This window comes from Melopsittacus undulatus, chromosome Z (genome assembly GCF_012275295.1).
Source record: "Melopsittacus undulatus isolate bMelUnd1 chromosome Z, bMelUnd1.mat.Z, whole genome shotgun sequence".
NCBI lineage: Eukaryota > Metazoa > Chordata > Aves > Psittaciformes > Psittaculidae > Melopsittacus > Melopsittacus undulatus.
Window position 1 is genome coordinate 13,419,462 of NC_047557.1, and position 17,425 is coordinate 13,436,886.

At 35.2% G+C, this 17,425-nt stretch overlaps 1 protein-coding gene across 1 annotated transcript in view; it reads left to right on the forward strand.

The window, feature by feature from the left end:
- NIPBL (NIPBL cohesin loading factor) overlaps positions 1–17,425 on the forward strand; it is a 152,613-nt gene that overhangs the window by 80,773 nt on the left and 54,415 nt on the right. The window contains 2 exon segments of the mRNA XM_034072647.1: positions 938–1,570; positions 14,206–15,744. Coding sequence (XP_033928538.1) covers positions 938–1,570; positions 14,206–15,744 — 2,172 coding nt within the window.

Consider the following 17,425-nt stretch of genomic DNA (forward strand, 5'->3'; position numbering starts at 1 on the left):
CCATATTGGTCCAGCCAAAAGCTTCCCATCCATTCAGTATTCTTTTTTAAGCCAAAAATTACAGGTAAAAATTATGATTAGGACAGGTTGAAAAGCTTCTCTGTTTTTCAGAGTTTTTTTCTGGGCTGACACTTATGTGGAGCTAGTTTAATTTGAGAAACAAGATATTTAAATGTGATTAATTGGACAATGCTTTTTATTAAAAATGTCCTCTTTTAAAAACTTCTCTAGATACACTGAAAGTCTGGAATAAGTGCATGTAGAAGGAAAACTTCATACATTAAAAGAGTGGGGAGGAGAGATAAGGCAGGAAAATTACCTTGATACAATTAGTGTTATCTAGATAGTAACAACGGGGGAGGTTGGAATGACTTTACCTAAAATAAAATAAAAATTAAAAATTTAAAAATGAACTTTCAGAATCAAAGTTAAGGAGGTTGTGTATGCTTTGGTTTTGTTTTGGTTTTGTTGTTTTTTTTCCTGAAAAAAAGAATTAATATGTGTGACTGGAATAGCTAATGCCTATGTACTGATCATTAAGTCTTCATCACTGGACCTTATTATGAATCTTTTTGATCTTTCCTTTTTCTGTAGTCAACTTGCTTTCATTGACCATTTTCTAATAGTTGATACTCTGAACCTGCAGGTACTATTTTTATTTCTTCTTTTTGGTGGTGGGTATTTTCATTCCATCTTCTCTGAAATGATCATTTGCCTACCTGCAGTGGACTGGTAAAGTTCCTAGGAAATAACACTGCAACTATCTAGATTATGTCTTGATCAAGGAATGATGTGCTTCCTACCAATCTTACTTAGACCTTTGTGAACACAGATATATGTAGAAATACACATTAAAATTATGTAGGTTATATTTAGTGTGTTTTTATATAAACATGAAACAACATAACTGTTCAGTTTTTCTGAATTATTATTCTAGGATCAAGACAACCTTTAATCCAACAGTCTCAGCCTCCACCTTATTCATCACCTAGAGATGTTCCCCCAGACATATTGTTAGATTCTCCAGAAAGAAAGCAAAAGAAACAAAAGAAAATGAAGTTAGGCAAGGATGAAAAAGACCAGACTGAAAAAGCTGCAATGTATGATATCATTAGTTCTCCTTCCAAGGACTCCACTAAGCTTACATTAAGACTCTCTCGTGTAAGATCTTCGGATATGGACCAGCAGGATGATATGCTTTCTGGTTTGGAAAACAGCAGTGTGTCAGAGGGTGATATTCCTTTTAATGTGCAGTACCCAGGACAGACTTCTAAAACACCCGTTACTCCACAGGATGTTAACCGCCCACTAAACGCTGCTCAGTGTTTGCCGCAGCACGAACAGACAGCTTTTCTACAGGCACAACAAGTGCCTGTTTTACAACAGAACACTTCAGTTGCTGCAAAACAACCTCAAACTCCTGTGGTACAGACACAGCAACAGGTTTCGCAACAAGGAACTATAACGTCATATGATGAAGTAGAGTTGGATGCATTGGCTGAAATTGAGCGGATAGAACGCGAATCAGCTATTGAAAGGGAGCGATTTTCAAAAGAAGTGCAAGATAAAGGTAAAAGGATTGTATGTGTGTATACACTATATATTATATAAATATATATATATGCATATAAACTCCATATATATATATTAAAAAACTTCTTGTCATTGTCACATAGTTCAATTCTGTTTACTCAGTGTAGGTTCTTCTGTGACATTCATCTCCATTCCCCTCCAACAATGATCTGTAACCTCTCATATATGCATATTTTTAATATCTGGTGTTCTTTATTTGGAGTCTTAAAGTATGGAAAGTTAAGATCTTGTTTCGAAATTCTTTTTAAGTTACTCTTATTTTGAATCATGAGACTGAATGACGTACAATTGATGTTGTTTATAGTTTCTAAAATCCCAGCAGTATCATAAGTCAAAATTTGTAGTAAGTTTTGGTAGTTGAATTTTTAATTAACTACCTATGTTGCCTAATTTATGGAAATACATCCTAATGTGAAGGTAGTTTTAGATGAAAATCACATTTATTCTTTTAAAAGAAGTGTAATGATACACTACTATCTTGTCTCCAATGTTTGTTCAGTTGGAGATTCATTATTATGTAGGCATTACAAGCTTTAGAGAAATACCATATATCTATGTAGTCTCTAGCACAGAACCATATACACTTCTGAAATGTTTTCTCTTAACTTCAGTAGCTGTGCTGGTTGTCTAACTGATATCATTGAATCTATCCTCTTTGGCTTATTTTGTTTTGTTTTCTCTGTTGTTAACTGGTTTGAAGGTCTCAGAGTTCAGAAATCCCAAAATCAGACGTGAAGTCCACATGTGAATCTTAAAAATAGCATGTGTTTTATGAATTACATAGTAATAGGTTAACATAAGTATTTTTCACAAACTTCGTCTGTACTGTGTTTAGCTTCTGAGAAAAAATCTTCTGCAGTAAAATCCTAATTTATTAGACACTCCCAAGAAAAATCTTGCAGAGTGGAAGGTGATACAAATTCTGATTTTGTAAGCTTTGTAAAGGTGGAAATTGTCAATTTTGGACATTCCTGTGTGGATACAACTGAATTTAGATACAGCTTGTATAACTGGCACAGAGAGCACAATTTTTCTCCCTACTCCAATTTGGTTCTGTTTTCTTTTTTTTTCTGTTTTTAAAGATGCTGGGGAAGAGGGAGAGGAGGAGAGAGAGAGAGAGTTGTGTGTCTGTTTGAAATGTGTTTTTTGCAGTTACTACTGTTTAACTTCTCAGATATTTTTTGTTTAGTGACTAAGGCTTTTAGGAAATATCGTATGTGAATATACAGAAGAAAATGTGTGCTCACCTTAAGAGTGTTCACCTTTAACTTTAATTTAGTGAAATGGGAAATTTGCCTCTTTGCTTAAATCTCTTCTATTGATTTTAAATTTATTGATTGAGAGCTTGTGGTTTGCCTCCTTGTACTATAAAAGCTACTTTTTATCTGCACACTTCCGGTAGAATCTCATCACATTTTAGCTGAGAAGCATCTGGAAAAATGCACTTAAAGCAAGACTAAAACACACTTTCTCTTTTGTTCTGGCTTTCAGGAAATGCTGAGCATTAGTTGTAAAGTTTGTTTACCATGATTACGTAGCCATGGGCTGACTCTGATTTGTTTCTTTTGGGAAAGGAGTGATTTTTATAGAAAGTGATCTCCCCCCTTCACCACTTCTCAATAACCACCTTCCAAAAATTATTTCAGCCTTATGCTTCCCTTCTAACTGCATCTTCTGGTAGGTCTCAGTTGTTTCTGAGTTCCTGCAATTGGTATTGATCAGGTGCAGGATTTGCTACCTTATATTAAGACAAATATTCACAATTTATTCACTGGTGGTATGTTGCTAGACAGCAGCTTCTTTCACTTTGGGTGCTGAGATTTCAGCCATGAATGGTGTTAAGTAGAATGATTTTTACCAGTCTTGTAACAGATTTCCTGAAAAGATGTTACTTCGGAAAAATAGGGGGTTTATTTTCTAGTAATGCTTTTGCGTTACTTGTAAGTTTGTACTGTGTTTACAAGTTGACACACACTGGGGTTGTTCTAGTTATAGCTGCTCAGTTTGGTGTGACTGCAGGAGGAAGCTTCCTCTATTGTTCCTATGGGAATATGTCTGTTAGAAATCTGTCTAACAACTCCTAAATATGTCATTCATTTTTGTGAAGCTGCTTATGGTATTTATGCAAAAGCCTGGCATTTGTGCGTTTTAGTACATACACTGTAATTTCAGGTCACATTATGTGAAGAAAATGGTGTGACTGTAGCAAGTACTCAGTCTAATTAGACTGGGAATGTATAATGCTAGCTGATGTTCTACAATAGCCAGCTTCCCTCTAGACAACTTACTCAGGATGCTAGCGCATGCTGAAATCTGCATGAAAGAATTATTTGCTGCTTTTGTAGTCTAGGCATGGGAATGCGTATTACAGTAACACTACACTTTCTGCGTAAGCACACTTTTTTGTCTTGCGTAACTTACTTTGAGTAGAATTGTACTCACAAGTTTTGATAGGTTACTGTTCTGTCATTTTTTTTTAAACATGAAATATCTGTAGTGCTGTGCTTCCTCAGAGGTTTTCAGCTACTTTCTTTCTAACTGTAAGGCTTTGTTTGGATATTCCATGTTCTTTCACAGGCTTGGAACCTGTAGTGTGGTGGAACTGTTTCTTCCAGGGGAGAGGCAGAGAATTGTTGGGGGAGGTACACTTGCCTAAGGCAATGCCAGGGTGTTTTTTGTTAATGCTGAGGTCCTTTTATCATGCTTGGTACATGTGGGAAGTGGAGATTGGAGCCCTTTGGTAGTTATAGTACTTTCTGTAATAAGTCATTAATTCTAACAAAGCTATTAAAATATTTAGGTTCCACCAAAGTCTCTCAAAGTGGGAAGCAGTCTCTGTTTCAGAGGTGGAACTAAAACGAAGTTTTTCACAAGTGCCTTCTTCTTTGAAAAGCAGCATCTCTTTCTGGAACCTGATAATCATGCTTTTGCTTTTTGAAAGAGGGATTCTTAGTGCAAAACTCACTAATTCAAAATCTAGCAGATTTGATCTAATGTGTATCAGATATGCATAAGGAGTGATTCTATAATACAGACTTTTGTCTAGTATCTGAGTGCTTTTCAGAGCTCTGTTTTAATAATTATATCCTTTTGATCCATTTGGATCTTGGATTAAGTGGTTTACATGGTCTTTTCATCATGATAGAGACATGCAAAGCTCAAAAAAGTTGGTTTCACCCTTGTGCTCTGTGTGAAAGGACAAGAGTCCATCTGTTCTTCCTACTTTTTCCATCAAGGAAGTCTCTCTGTATTGATTAACTTTGCAAGTAATTTGTCTGTATTTGTTAATGAAAGAAACAGTTGGAAATTATGAAGATTAAGGCACTTGGCACCTGAAGTTACATTCTAATGCATCTATTATGTCTAATACACACACAATAAGTAAACAAATCCATGGAACATGACATACCCAGGTCTTCAGTTCCCATTGGCCCCCTCACAATGGTATATATATCCTCATCTGGTTACAAGTTGTTAAACAATGTTAGCCTTGGGTGATATGGTTTAGTGTGAGGTGTCCCTGCCCATGGCAGGGGGGATGGAACTAGATGATCTTGAGATCCTTTCCAGTCCTAACTATTCTATGATTCTATATTTTCTCTTTGGAAAGGATGTGTATACATACATACAAATACATCCAGCTCAGATCAAGACTCAGGTTATCTGAGTTGGAAAAAAAGTGATTTGGAAGGGCTGATACAGAAAAGGATTATCTTCTTCCACAACAATCACAAAAACAAATGAACCATCCTTGGCTCAGGTACATTGTGATACCTTTCTGATGTCATATCTTTAGAAAGGCAGTAAAGTTTCTTACACACTTTCTTCTCTTCTAATTATCATCAGTAGTCCTATTTCCTGTACTACTTGGTGCTGTTGAATACTTCTGAAAAAAAGTAGAAGTCCGTGTTCTTAACTTGGTTTGTTCACGTAGCTGGAGTTGTGCTCTGTTCGCATTCTGAAGTTGACTACTCCAAGGAAGTTTAGGAAATCCTGTTGAGTTTTAGAAAATCATGTCCTGGGAATTTCTATTCTTCTCAGAAATCTTCTTTTCCTTGGTTGGGATTGGGTAGGATATTGAGAGAGAAATTTTATCAGTAACCTCAGTTTTTCTCATTATCTTGTACTTTCCCACTGTTCACTGTTCAGATAACCCAATGGGTTATTTCTGTGTATAGTCAAGTAGTTTAAAGCTAGTCAGTCACTTGGGGTATAAAACCTTTACTAGAAAATTACATAAAGCTCTTTTTCTTCAAAATTTAGAACTGCAACTGAACTAATTTTCAGGTTCACACTATACCTCAAGACCTTCATGCTTTACTAAAAACCCCAAATACTGTGAATCAAAAATATTGCAGATATTAAAATGAGCTCTGAGTCCTCTAGAAAGTGAAACAGGGAAGGTAACCTTAAAAATTACTTGGGAAAAAAAAAACAAACCAAAAAAGCAGAAAGTAACCCATCTTTTTTCAAAGACTGGTTTTCAAATTTCTGTAGTGTTTTGTTTTATTGAGATTTGATAAATTTTAATTTTAACTCTTCCATAGCACTGTGTGTTCACCATTAGATTAAGGCTACTTCAAAGGCACTTCTATATAATGCAGCTGTTTTAACAGATTAAGAAGTTGTACTTTTACTTATAAAAGGCACAATTCTCTGGAGTTTGTGAGAAAAGTAATGAAATCATTAATCACTAACAGTTTCATTGGGAGGCTAATACATTTTTTTAACTTAAAAGCATTAGAAGCATTTTTAATGAGACAAACCTGCTCGTATCTGTGTTATTTTCCCTATATATTTTACCTCTAAGCATCCAGTTTACCCATTTCTTTGGAATCTTACTGTGGATTCTTTGAATTAAGAAGAAGTGGATCTGTAATAACTTTATTTCCAATAATTGGATCAGTTAGGGGGCATTTGGATGCCTGCTGTGGGCCCTTCATTTTTAGTTCGTTCCAAGCCCATAGCAGCAGAGACACACAACCCAAGAGTGTGAATCTGCCGGAGAAAAACTCTCAAAACTACAGTTATAGGTAAGTAACCTTTTTCTCTTACATTTTAAGTTCTTATCCAGCCCCTCTCCCTTTATTCCCATTACCCATCACCCCCAAAAGTTTCCCAAAGAGGAAACTAATAGAACACTATTAAGAGTGAACAGTTTATTTACGTATTATTTTATAAAGCCGATTAATGAAATGATGGAATGAGTAATTCTAACCAGTGTATTAGAATTCATTCCAAAAATAGGTTATAGTGGGTTTATTTCCTTAAAAATAGAGCTATAAGTGTTGTAATTTGTATAGTAATCTTGCAGAAGATTAAGGTGACTAAGACAAGAAGATGAAATGAGACAGTGTAAAATACAAATGATTGTGTGACTGTTGTAGGACAGTGTGAGAATTAGGTTTCATATATTTTATGTATTTCATTAGGTCTGCATTTGTAGTGTGACATAATGGGTGAAGCTGACACCTCATATAGCTTTCCCAAGAAAAAGCAGTTTTGCAACTGCCAGTTCCTGTACATGAGAGTTTTTTGTGTATGTATTCAGACATGTTTCAAAAAAAGTAAGGGGAAGAAATTCCTCTAGAGAAATTGCAATGCAGTATTGCAGTGTTTCCATCTATCTAGGAAAAATTACATTCTTTTATTTTCTATAAATAATGAAATACTAATTGGGTGCAAAGCACATTAAAAAAACAGAAGTAGAGTTATATGTTTTTTAATGGCATTTACTTCAGTTTAGTGCTCTTGTGTAGCATGCAGATTCCCTCATTTATCTCAGGTTGGGGTTTACATAGGGTAGCGCAGAAACCTGTTCTTGTAAGCAGGTGTAAAAAATAACTAAAAGTTAGCAGTTTGGTAAGAAGTTTATTTTTTTTTAATCTTAGTGTAACCTAAGATTAGAAAATTTAATATAACTTGCCTGTAGCATATGCCTTCAATTGTACTTGTTAGATAGATGGGAGTATTTCTATTACCCAGTAATGACTTTTGTTCTGGGACAGTCACTTCTCTATAATGGATTTAAATCTTGGTAAAGAAATTGCATTTATAATTAATAAGCCTTATTAAGAGTTTAGGACCAGCATTTCTATATAGTCACCAAGTTCACTCTAACATCAACCTAAGAAGACATAGACTTTTATTTTATTTCATGCAGTATAAATGTTACTGGATCTAGTTCATTGAAGATATTTTTGAGCGCAGAGTATGATGTCAGAATAAAATCCACACCAGGAAGAAACATTTCAAAGTCATTGCTGTGAATGAATTAAAACCCAATTGGGTATCTTAATTTGTGATACATAAAAGGGGTATTTTTCATGAAGTTTGCTGTTAGTGTGTTCCTTCTTTCTTGTGAAATTAGATGCTGCATTAGGTATTTCAAAGTAATTGCACTTCAGGTTTTGCTAAGATATTTTAACAGTTGAGTTTACAAATCTATAATTCTTCACAAAGCAACCACATGGATAAAACCTAACACTTGTGTCAGAAAAATTTATCTCTTAAATAAATTAAAATCATATTGTGTGTAAAAGCAGTATTAAGTTCAAGGAGGTTAAGTTACAGCTTCCAGTCTAAACAAGTGTAGATACTTGGTTATACATTTCTTCAGTTCAATTCTTGTTATTTCCTTTTAAATATCTTTTGTATTAGTTTAGTTAACAGGAAATGTGTTACTAGGCATCCTTAAGTAGAAAAAAAGCATAACATCTTATTTCATTCTCCAGTTATGCTGATTACATCATTGTTGTATTTAAGAAAACAAGCAGAACTTACCAGAATGAAGATTCTGAAGTCTGCTACACTCTAAGGCATGTCAGGGACTTCTGTAGTCTGTTTGTGTTTTGTCCTGACTGATTTTGGACATTCCTCCTGGTGGGCTTTCCTTTTTGCAGTGTCCAGAAATTTGATAAGGTCTTTTGAACAGATTGATAATAATCAGCAGCTCTTTGTGTTAAGATTCTCAAAAATCCTTCCTCTGAACTGAAGCAGCTGGAAGCTATAGTCTCTTCTTCAGAGACTTTGGAATTACATTCTGTCTATAAAGCTTCCTATACTAGATTAATGACTTCACATTCTTGGTTTCTTCTGTATGGGAGCAACCAACGAGAATAAGATTTTTGAACTGTATTTGCTGAGTCTCTCCTTCAAGGGGAGCAGTGTGTCTCTTCTGCTGATGTGAAGAGTTCTCATTGGTTCTTCAGTTCCTTATTGGTATATGGCTTTGCAGGGAGGTCATGTGAGAGCAAACTCTCATGGTCAGTAATATTCAATTCTCATGAAGGATTAGAAAGCTAAGAATGAATATTTGCCCTCACTCCATTCATAGGTCATGCATCAGTACCATTGGAGTAATTTTAAAACCTTCCTTGTACCCAGAATGTTTCAATTTCTGTTGGTTGTGGGGGCAGGGCACTGGGACAGCTTTGAAGAGATCTGTGAAAAATATCTAAGAAAAGAACACAAAGTTGATGTATAGATGCCTAGTTATATGTTTACCTGTCAAAAAATTCCTAATTTTGGCTGTTAGCTTAAATAAGCTAGTCTTTGGCTTCTGGCTGACTTGTCACTGATGTTGTTAAAAAATTGGAAGGTTTGAAATAGTAATTAACTGCTTAGGATTTGTATATTTGGTTTAAATTTATTAACTGCTGATTTAAATACTTCAAGTAAGTGGTAATTCAAATAGTGGAGGCATTGCAGTAATCTCTGACAACTGTTAGAGCTTTAAAATATAAATCTCTTTATTTCTGTGCTTTAAAAAAGAAAGTTTATACTGGGGTGATCAAAAATGGTTCAGCCAGAATTCATCAACTTTGTAGCTCTGAAGAGGATTGGGATCACATTTAACCATCCTGGATAGAATTGAATCCCTTACAAGTTGTAAATGGGAAAGTGATAATTGATCTGTTGTGTCTTCAAGATCATTCAGAAATTTCTGTATTTTAGAGTCTACGAAGCAGTAGAGCAAAGTGTTGCCATTCTGCTAAAATGAAGTTTAGCAGCCATGCGTATGGTTATTTAGATTTGTTGCATTTTCACATATAGTTACAAAAGGCCCACTTCAGTGTACTAGGACAAGCAGTTCAAGATATTTTTAAGCTACCATCCTATTATACTCATTTGTCTGGGATTTAAGCAATCAAGCTTGCAAGAAAGCAGTAACATCTGAGACTTCAGCACTAATGGTGTTCTGGCTGCTGCTTTGGAAAGATTTCAGATTAAACAAACAGAAGAACAGAGATACTTTTTTATTACAGCTCCCCTTATCCAGCTGCTAGCCCTAACACTTTGTCTGCTTCCAAGCATACCCGTTTTCAGGATGGGTAATCTTCAAGCCATTATTGACTCGTGGAATAACTTGTGGTTATTCCAGTGCAATAGTTTTGGTTTTTGTTTTTTTTTTTGCACAAAAGTTCCACAGTAGTTGATTAATTACTAAATATGAAAGTACTCGTCGTTTTGATACACAGATAATTCCAAAGATGAAGGCCATCCAGGTCTCCAGAATACTGTTCAGAAGAGAACAGGTGAGAATAACTGCTTGGAAATCCAGCTAATCTTTTTTTCAATTTCAAACTTGTGGTTCCTGTAGTTTATTTTTTCTTGCACCACAGTGACCCATTTAACTTAAATCTCTACTATTTTTTAGAGTAAGGTAGCTTCTGATCTTGCTTTGATTACCAAGGTATTGTCTTTTGTTGAGCATGTTGCAATGTAAAGAGAAAATCTATGCAGATTCTCCAAGCCAAAAAGATGTATATATACAGAAAGAGAATAACTAGGGTCAGACTGTGCTCTAAACCATCATAATGTTTTTTTCTGAGAAGTGAAAAAAATGTAGATGTATTTTGGATGATTCTACATGCTGTTGGAAGAGGGAGAGGAGTGGATAATATTACTAAAGAGAAAAAGAAGCTGAAAACAACAAACTTGGATACTTCATCTCTAACATAGAAAGTTTAAAACATACTCCTTTTATTATGAAGACTGTTACAAAGAGTGAAGAAAAAAGATACTGATCCCATTTTATTAGTCTCAAGAGCTTGTGAACCTGTGTGTCCAGAACTCTGGCAAGCTTTGAATCTACATCTGTAGGATCTGAAAGAAAAACCTTAGCCTGGTATTTTGGCAAAGTCCTAGATCCTGATAATAAAAAGAAATCCTACTGTATATGGAATGAAGTGGATGAACCTTGGATACTGAAGGATACAGAGTAGATTTGAATGGATATTGTAAGAGTTCCTATGTTCATATGTTCATCAAAACCCTTAAGGGTCTTGGGACTAAAGACAACAAAGTAGATGCATGCAAACTTGCATATATTTCACTGTAAAAGATATGAAGACATCTGTTTTCTGACTGTAATTACTCTGTATTCACCTCTGACTCTGATTATTCTCATATAGTTTAAAGTGAGTTCAAGATTTCATAAAGCCCTTGAAATCCAATGGTGTATGTCAGCTTTCAGATTTCTGCAGCTACCATGGCAACTTAAAAGCTTTTTGTACTCATTCAGTGGAATTTTTTCATTATGCTCTGTGAAGATGGCTGTACTATGTACTTGTAATATCTTTTATGCCCTAGTTCAACCTGATATTTTCATATGCTTGGGCCAGTTTTTTTGTCCTAGATTTTGAAATCTTGTAGAAGCAAAATTGTAATGATGAAATCTAGTTCTGAGGATCGCCGTGAAGATGCACTGGAAATATGAAGAAATCTGGAGTAATCTGTAACTCTGTTTGCGGTCACCTTGCCATTTAGGAAGAGAAAACTTTGAAGGTGTTCTTAGATAAGATGTCAACATGTTGTTATCATAACATACTAAAACATCAGTACTCATTTGTCAAGAGAAATGAGGAAGGTGCATCAGAAGAGCTCTGTGTTTAGAGGGAATACGTTTGCCAAGTTCTGATTTGGTCATCTACTTACATGTGTTCAACTTACAATTTGATGGTTTGGATGATGAAGAACATCAGCATTTTGAGCCTGGTCAGTTACAGAAGTTCAAGCGAGAAAATTGACCCTACTTGAATTGTTTTGGTTGTTTAATCTTGGAGCCTTCAGCATGAGGGTTCTGAAAGGTGAGTTTTGGTTGATCCAGCTACAGTTGTTTAAGACATCACAGCTTCTGGCCATCTGCCTTGCTCCTGTAGTAGCGGTAGCAGAGGGAAAAAATTCACTTGGCTCTTATCTGACTCGTTCAGCCTGGTATTTTTATGTAAATGATCTTCACTAGTGCCTTAGGGTGATACATTGGACAATGATATACACTTGTGGAAATATGAATGCGTGTTCCCTTCTGCTACAGATGATAACCTCATTTAAAGGAATGGGGCAGATAATTTATAACAGTAATGTCTTAAAGGCTACTGTTAGATCCACCATCAGAGCTTTACAGGACTTTTTAAGTGTGGCTGACATTTCTAGGTTAAAATGAAAAAGCTGAATTATTTCTGTTAAGAACACAACTTTCCCAGTTTGTTTTTCAAAATTTAAAGAGTTGTAATTCAGAAATAAGGTAATGATGTGTGTGGATGTGTGTCTATTAATGTATATGTTTTCTTTAACCAAAAATACCCAAACATCCAGTTTGAAACCAATGAATCTGAAAGCTTCTACTTCATTACCATTCCTAAGATTTGCCATGAAGCTCAATGAGGCCAAAGCCCTTTTAGTCACAAGGAGAAAAAGGCTTTTCATCACTGCGTGAAGATTTCAAAAAAAAAATACTCATTTTAATCAGTAGTGTAGGGAAATTAATCTAAGTTCTCGTATCAATCTAATAGTTGTGTAGTACAGAAAAAGAAAAAATCTCCATGCTGTAAAGCTGCACCTTTGATTTGGCAAATTTATTTTGTTTCACTTCTCTACCATAAAGTTGGCAGGTGTTCTTACAGGTTTTTGTTGAATTTTGCAAATTTCCTTATGTGCAGTTGACCAGTGTCTGCATGGAGTTGTTTGTATCTGTCTTTACTGTCTTCCAGCCTTAAACACTATATATAATTCTGGAGTTTTAGGAAACTAGAGATGTACAAATAGACTTGGGAATAAAAATGATGGGGGAAAAAGCATGTTCCTATTATTGGCATTGACCATAAAACTATTTGATATTGTTCTTTAATGTTAATATTGGAGATGATCATTTAAAGTTTTAACTATTCTAAATGAGACTCTTCTACAAATGTAGAAGAAATTGAAAAACATACTTTACAGTTTTGGTTTAGAATTTGAGAGGGTGGTGTTTTTTCCCTTGGCGTTTATTTCCTATTCTTTGATTGCAACCTCCTTACCTCATTCTCCTGCTCCAAAATAAGAGCTGGCTCATTGCATCTGGTGATACAGTACCACAAATCTAGGCATGAAATAAGTTATTTTTTGTATATTTGTGGTCTAGGCATTTTGACAATACATCTGCACAACAGTATTTCCAACCTAAGTTTCATGATTTCTTAGACTTGAAGTCATATTCCTTGATAACAGAGAAAGTTATTGGGTTTTTTTGACAAATTACACAATGATAGTTCAGAAATGAGAATGTAAGGTGTAGTGCAAGTAGAGCTTTGGGTTTTCATGGCAGCAATTAATATTAGTTTAGAATACCACGTTGGTTATATAAATAGGTTGTAGTTTAAATGAAAATAAGGTATCTTTGGATACTTTCATGTGCTTCTCATTTCTACGAATTCTACCAAATTATAGGGCTTGTGATTGGCTCACTTTATTTTCTGTGTTCTACTGTTAATGTTTTTTAGTACAAACTGAAAGGCTTATTGCAGAGTCAAGCTCTTGACACTACATAAAGTTGACACTGAACTTTTATTTCATCCATGAAAAGAGTTATGGTTGCAAAGAGAAAATACTGAAGTTTTTAAGTGTGTAGTCACCCCCAACAAACACATATGTGTTATGGTATAGACTCCAGCTCTTGGTATAACTGCTTTGGTTCAAAAACAAGCATGGAGTGTTGGATTTACTCTAATAATTTTTGTTCATTGTTCATGTGTTCCTGGCTATAAAATATGTGTGAAATCCAACTGATGAGCTGAACCAAGTAGGCAGAACCTCTGTCTTAATCACTGTAGATTCTTGCTTAGTTCATGTATAATGAAGCAGGCTGAAGAGAATCTTTTATAGTAGTATTCCTCAAGAAGTAGTTGTGGAGGTGCCCGTTAGCTTTGTTGCTGCAGACTTCTGCTTCAAGCATAATTAGTTTGGGGTTTTCTAAAAGTTTTGGGTTTGATTGAGATGTTGTTTTGTTGTTTTTCTTTTGTCTTTATGAATTGCAGCTGTTTTTGTCATTATGAATTACACCTAATAAGGTGTCTCTCTCAGAAAATAATCACACAGAGACTTTGGTGTCATACGTTTTAAGGGTGGGGTTTTTTGGTGAGTAGTTGGCAGCTGTGGTAGACTGACAATGAATGGTAGTTTGAATACATTGAAAAAGTATTAGCTAGAGAAGTTTTATTATTATTTTAAATTCAGTTGATTTTGTTGTGTGTTCACATACTTGCTGAGGAGGATTAATTGGTGGGAGTGGAGGGAAATGGACCATTTACCGGTCTATATATGTAATGTGTGTTGTTTCTCTTTAACTTGCAGATAAGCCTTTGAAGAAGCGAAAACAAGAAAATAAACCACAGGAGGCTGGAGGTGCTACTGGAGGAAACAGAGCAGCTTCTCAGGAGACAGGTTCTGCAGGAAATGGGGCAAGGCCAGCATTAATGGTTAGTATCGATCTGCAGCAAGCAGGAAGAGCGGACTCTCAGGCAACAGTAACTCAGGATTTGGACACCATCAAAAAACCTGAAGAAATTAAGCAGTATAATGATGCGTTTGTGTGTGTTCCCCAAGAAGACACTGCTGGAGTTCTTAAATTTAAACCTGAAAACCATCCAGAAATTTTTAGGAAAAAGCCAGACTTCGAAGGTCAAAAGACAGATATCCAGCAAAATGAAAACAGGCAAATGGAATTTCAGCAAAGTGAGAGCAGACGGTTGGAAAGTAAACACAATGAGAACAAACAGTTAGACGCTAAACATGAAAGCAAGCATGAAAGCAGACAAATGGAAGTGAAACAAAATGAGAACAGACAGACAGAATCAAAACAAAATGAGAGCAGGCAAATGGAGATGAAACAGAATGAGGGAAAACAAAATAATGGCAAACAGGAAATAAGGCAGAGGCCTGAAACGCCAAAACAGAAGAGTGAAGGCAGGCCTGAAACACCAAAACAGAAGACTGAAGGCAGGCCTGAAACACCAAAACATAGACATGATAATAGGAGAGACTCCAGTAAACCATTGTTAGATAAGAAAGTTGAAGTATCTAGACATAAACTAGATGTAAAATCTGACCTTTCAAGGGTAAAACCTGAAAGTAGATCTGATCCAACAAAACAAAGGCCTGATGGTCGTTCAGTTTCTGATGCACTGAGGCGTGATCATGATAGCCTTAAACAAAGATCTGAGGATAGGGGGGATTCAGAGAGATACAGAGGAGATCCATCCAAGATTAGAAGGCCTGAATATTTGAGATCTGCAAACAAAAATGAACATGATTCTAAGTATGGTGTTAAATCTGATGGTTCAAAACCTGAGAAATTTGAAAGGAAACATAGGCATGAGTCTGGTGATTCAAGGGAAAGATTTTCTGCTGGGGATCAGAAATCAAGACCTGACAGCCCTCGTATTAAACAGGAAGGTAGAGGAGACTCAAGTAAATCAAGACCTGATAAACCTGGTTTTAAATCACCCAACAGCAAGGATGAACGAAGGACAGATGGTAATAAGAGTAAAGTAGATACTAATAAAGCACATGCTGACAGTAAAGCAGAGTTTCCCAGTTATTTGTTGGGGGCAAGATCTGGTGCATTGAAACATTTTGTCATTCCAAAAATCAAGCGTGATAAAGATGGCAATGTTACTCAGGAATCAAGGAAAACTGAGTTTAGAGTTGAACAGAAAGACAAAGTAGAGAAGATTGGGCTAGTTGAAGATCTAAATAAAGGAGCTAAGCCTGTAGTTGTCCTTCAAAAGCTTTCTTTGGATGATGTGCAGAAGTTTATTAAGGATAGAGAAGATAAATCGAGGGGCTCTTGTTTTAAACCCAACAAGAACAAGTCATCCAAATCTAATAAAGGTAAGACCTTTTTTTAATATTAATTGCATTATATCTTTTTTACACTCTTGTTCTTTTAAATTTGTTAGTAGTTAGAAATTGAACATAAACCTTTGATAGCTAGTTTCAAACTTTTTTAAATGATGATTTTGGGGAACAAAGTGAAGCTCATCTGTGGGCCTGTCATTATTAGAAGTCTTACTACAATTAACCTGAAATGATTTATTTATCGAGTGGAAGTACCTGATGTAGGAACACTTAAATGGTCTTAAACTGTACTTTAGCTACATTAGTTTACCCTGGTAATTTATCCAGTGAACTGTAAATCCCATATGCATGATTTAAACTTCAGGTTTAAGTGTGTTTCGTATAAGGGACTGGTACTACTGTAACTCAATCAGTGTAGCTGGAGCAGTGAGAAATAATATGTATACAAGCCCCAAGATTCTTCTATAAGCTTAACTGGAGATTAATTATGCTTTTCCAGGGCATGTTTTAACATGATGCAATAAGAACACAGTTGCAAAGTCTCATTTGCCTCTTTTACGCTGTAAATACAACTCTGTTGGAGAGCCTCCACACTTGAGGCTGTGTGACAATAAGCTTACAAAAAGTTCTGTCTTTAGGAGAGTTCAGACATTGTCTTTAGGGTTCACTGTATGCAGAAAGAGGAAATTAACTGGTAAACAGTTGGCTAGAATTTTCAAATTAGTAATATGAACAGGAAATAATTCAGTATAGTTTGTAGGTTTGATTTTTGGTTGATAGTCTCTTCTGCAGTTATAACACTTTATATATAGGATTGATTTTCTTCCTGGTGCTCTGATTTTGACTAATTTGGTTTCATACTGAAGTAGATAAATTCACATTGTGAAATCAGTGTTACTGACTGGTCAGGGTTCCCTTATTTTTTAATCTTCAACATTTAAAACATTTAAGTTTCCCATACAGTTATGTTTATATGTTGTCATGTCTCAAAATAGACAAATCAGATGATTTAGGAATGCAGTTCCAGGTAGATCATGAATTTGAGATTAAAATGTTTTCTTATGTAGTTGATCTGATAAGAATTAATGTAGAATTATCTTGGGGAATGTATAACTGTGTTTATGTACATGTATACAACAGTGGTGATACTTGTATAATTAATTTATTGTGCTACATCAGTTCTCTATCTACTAACCTGTTTGTATTCGCTCTTAAAAACTTAACAATTCGGGACATGTATTAGTTATTTGTAAGACATTAGCCTCCTTGTTAAATATTTGCTCTCTATCCTGGAAATAGGAACATTTTCCATGTCCCTTTTTGAGGTTCAGAACAGACAAAATTTCCATTTCTAATAATAGGCATCTAGAATTACTCATAAAATTATGACATCTTTGTTGTTAGTTTAGTCTAAAGATTTCGGATTAAACCTTGATAGGGAATACTAAAAACTTTCTGATGGAGCTCAGTTCTAGTCTTAGAAGAACAGAGTTTGAATTCACACAATTCTGTGTGTGGAAAATCACTAATTTTTAGAGCCCTCAGAGCCATATGTAGTGTGTTTATGCTTTCTAAAATATTTCTGAAGTATTTTTTAATAGTCTGTATTGTATGTGGTTATTCATATAGAACTTTTTAGTAGCATGTAAAGGTTTTAATGACTCTTGTCTAATTAGCATGACTAGTAGTAGATGTGCCACACATGAGCAACACA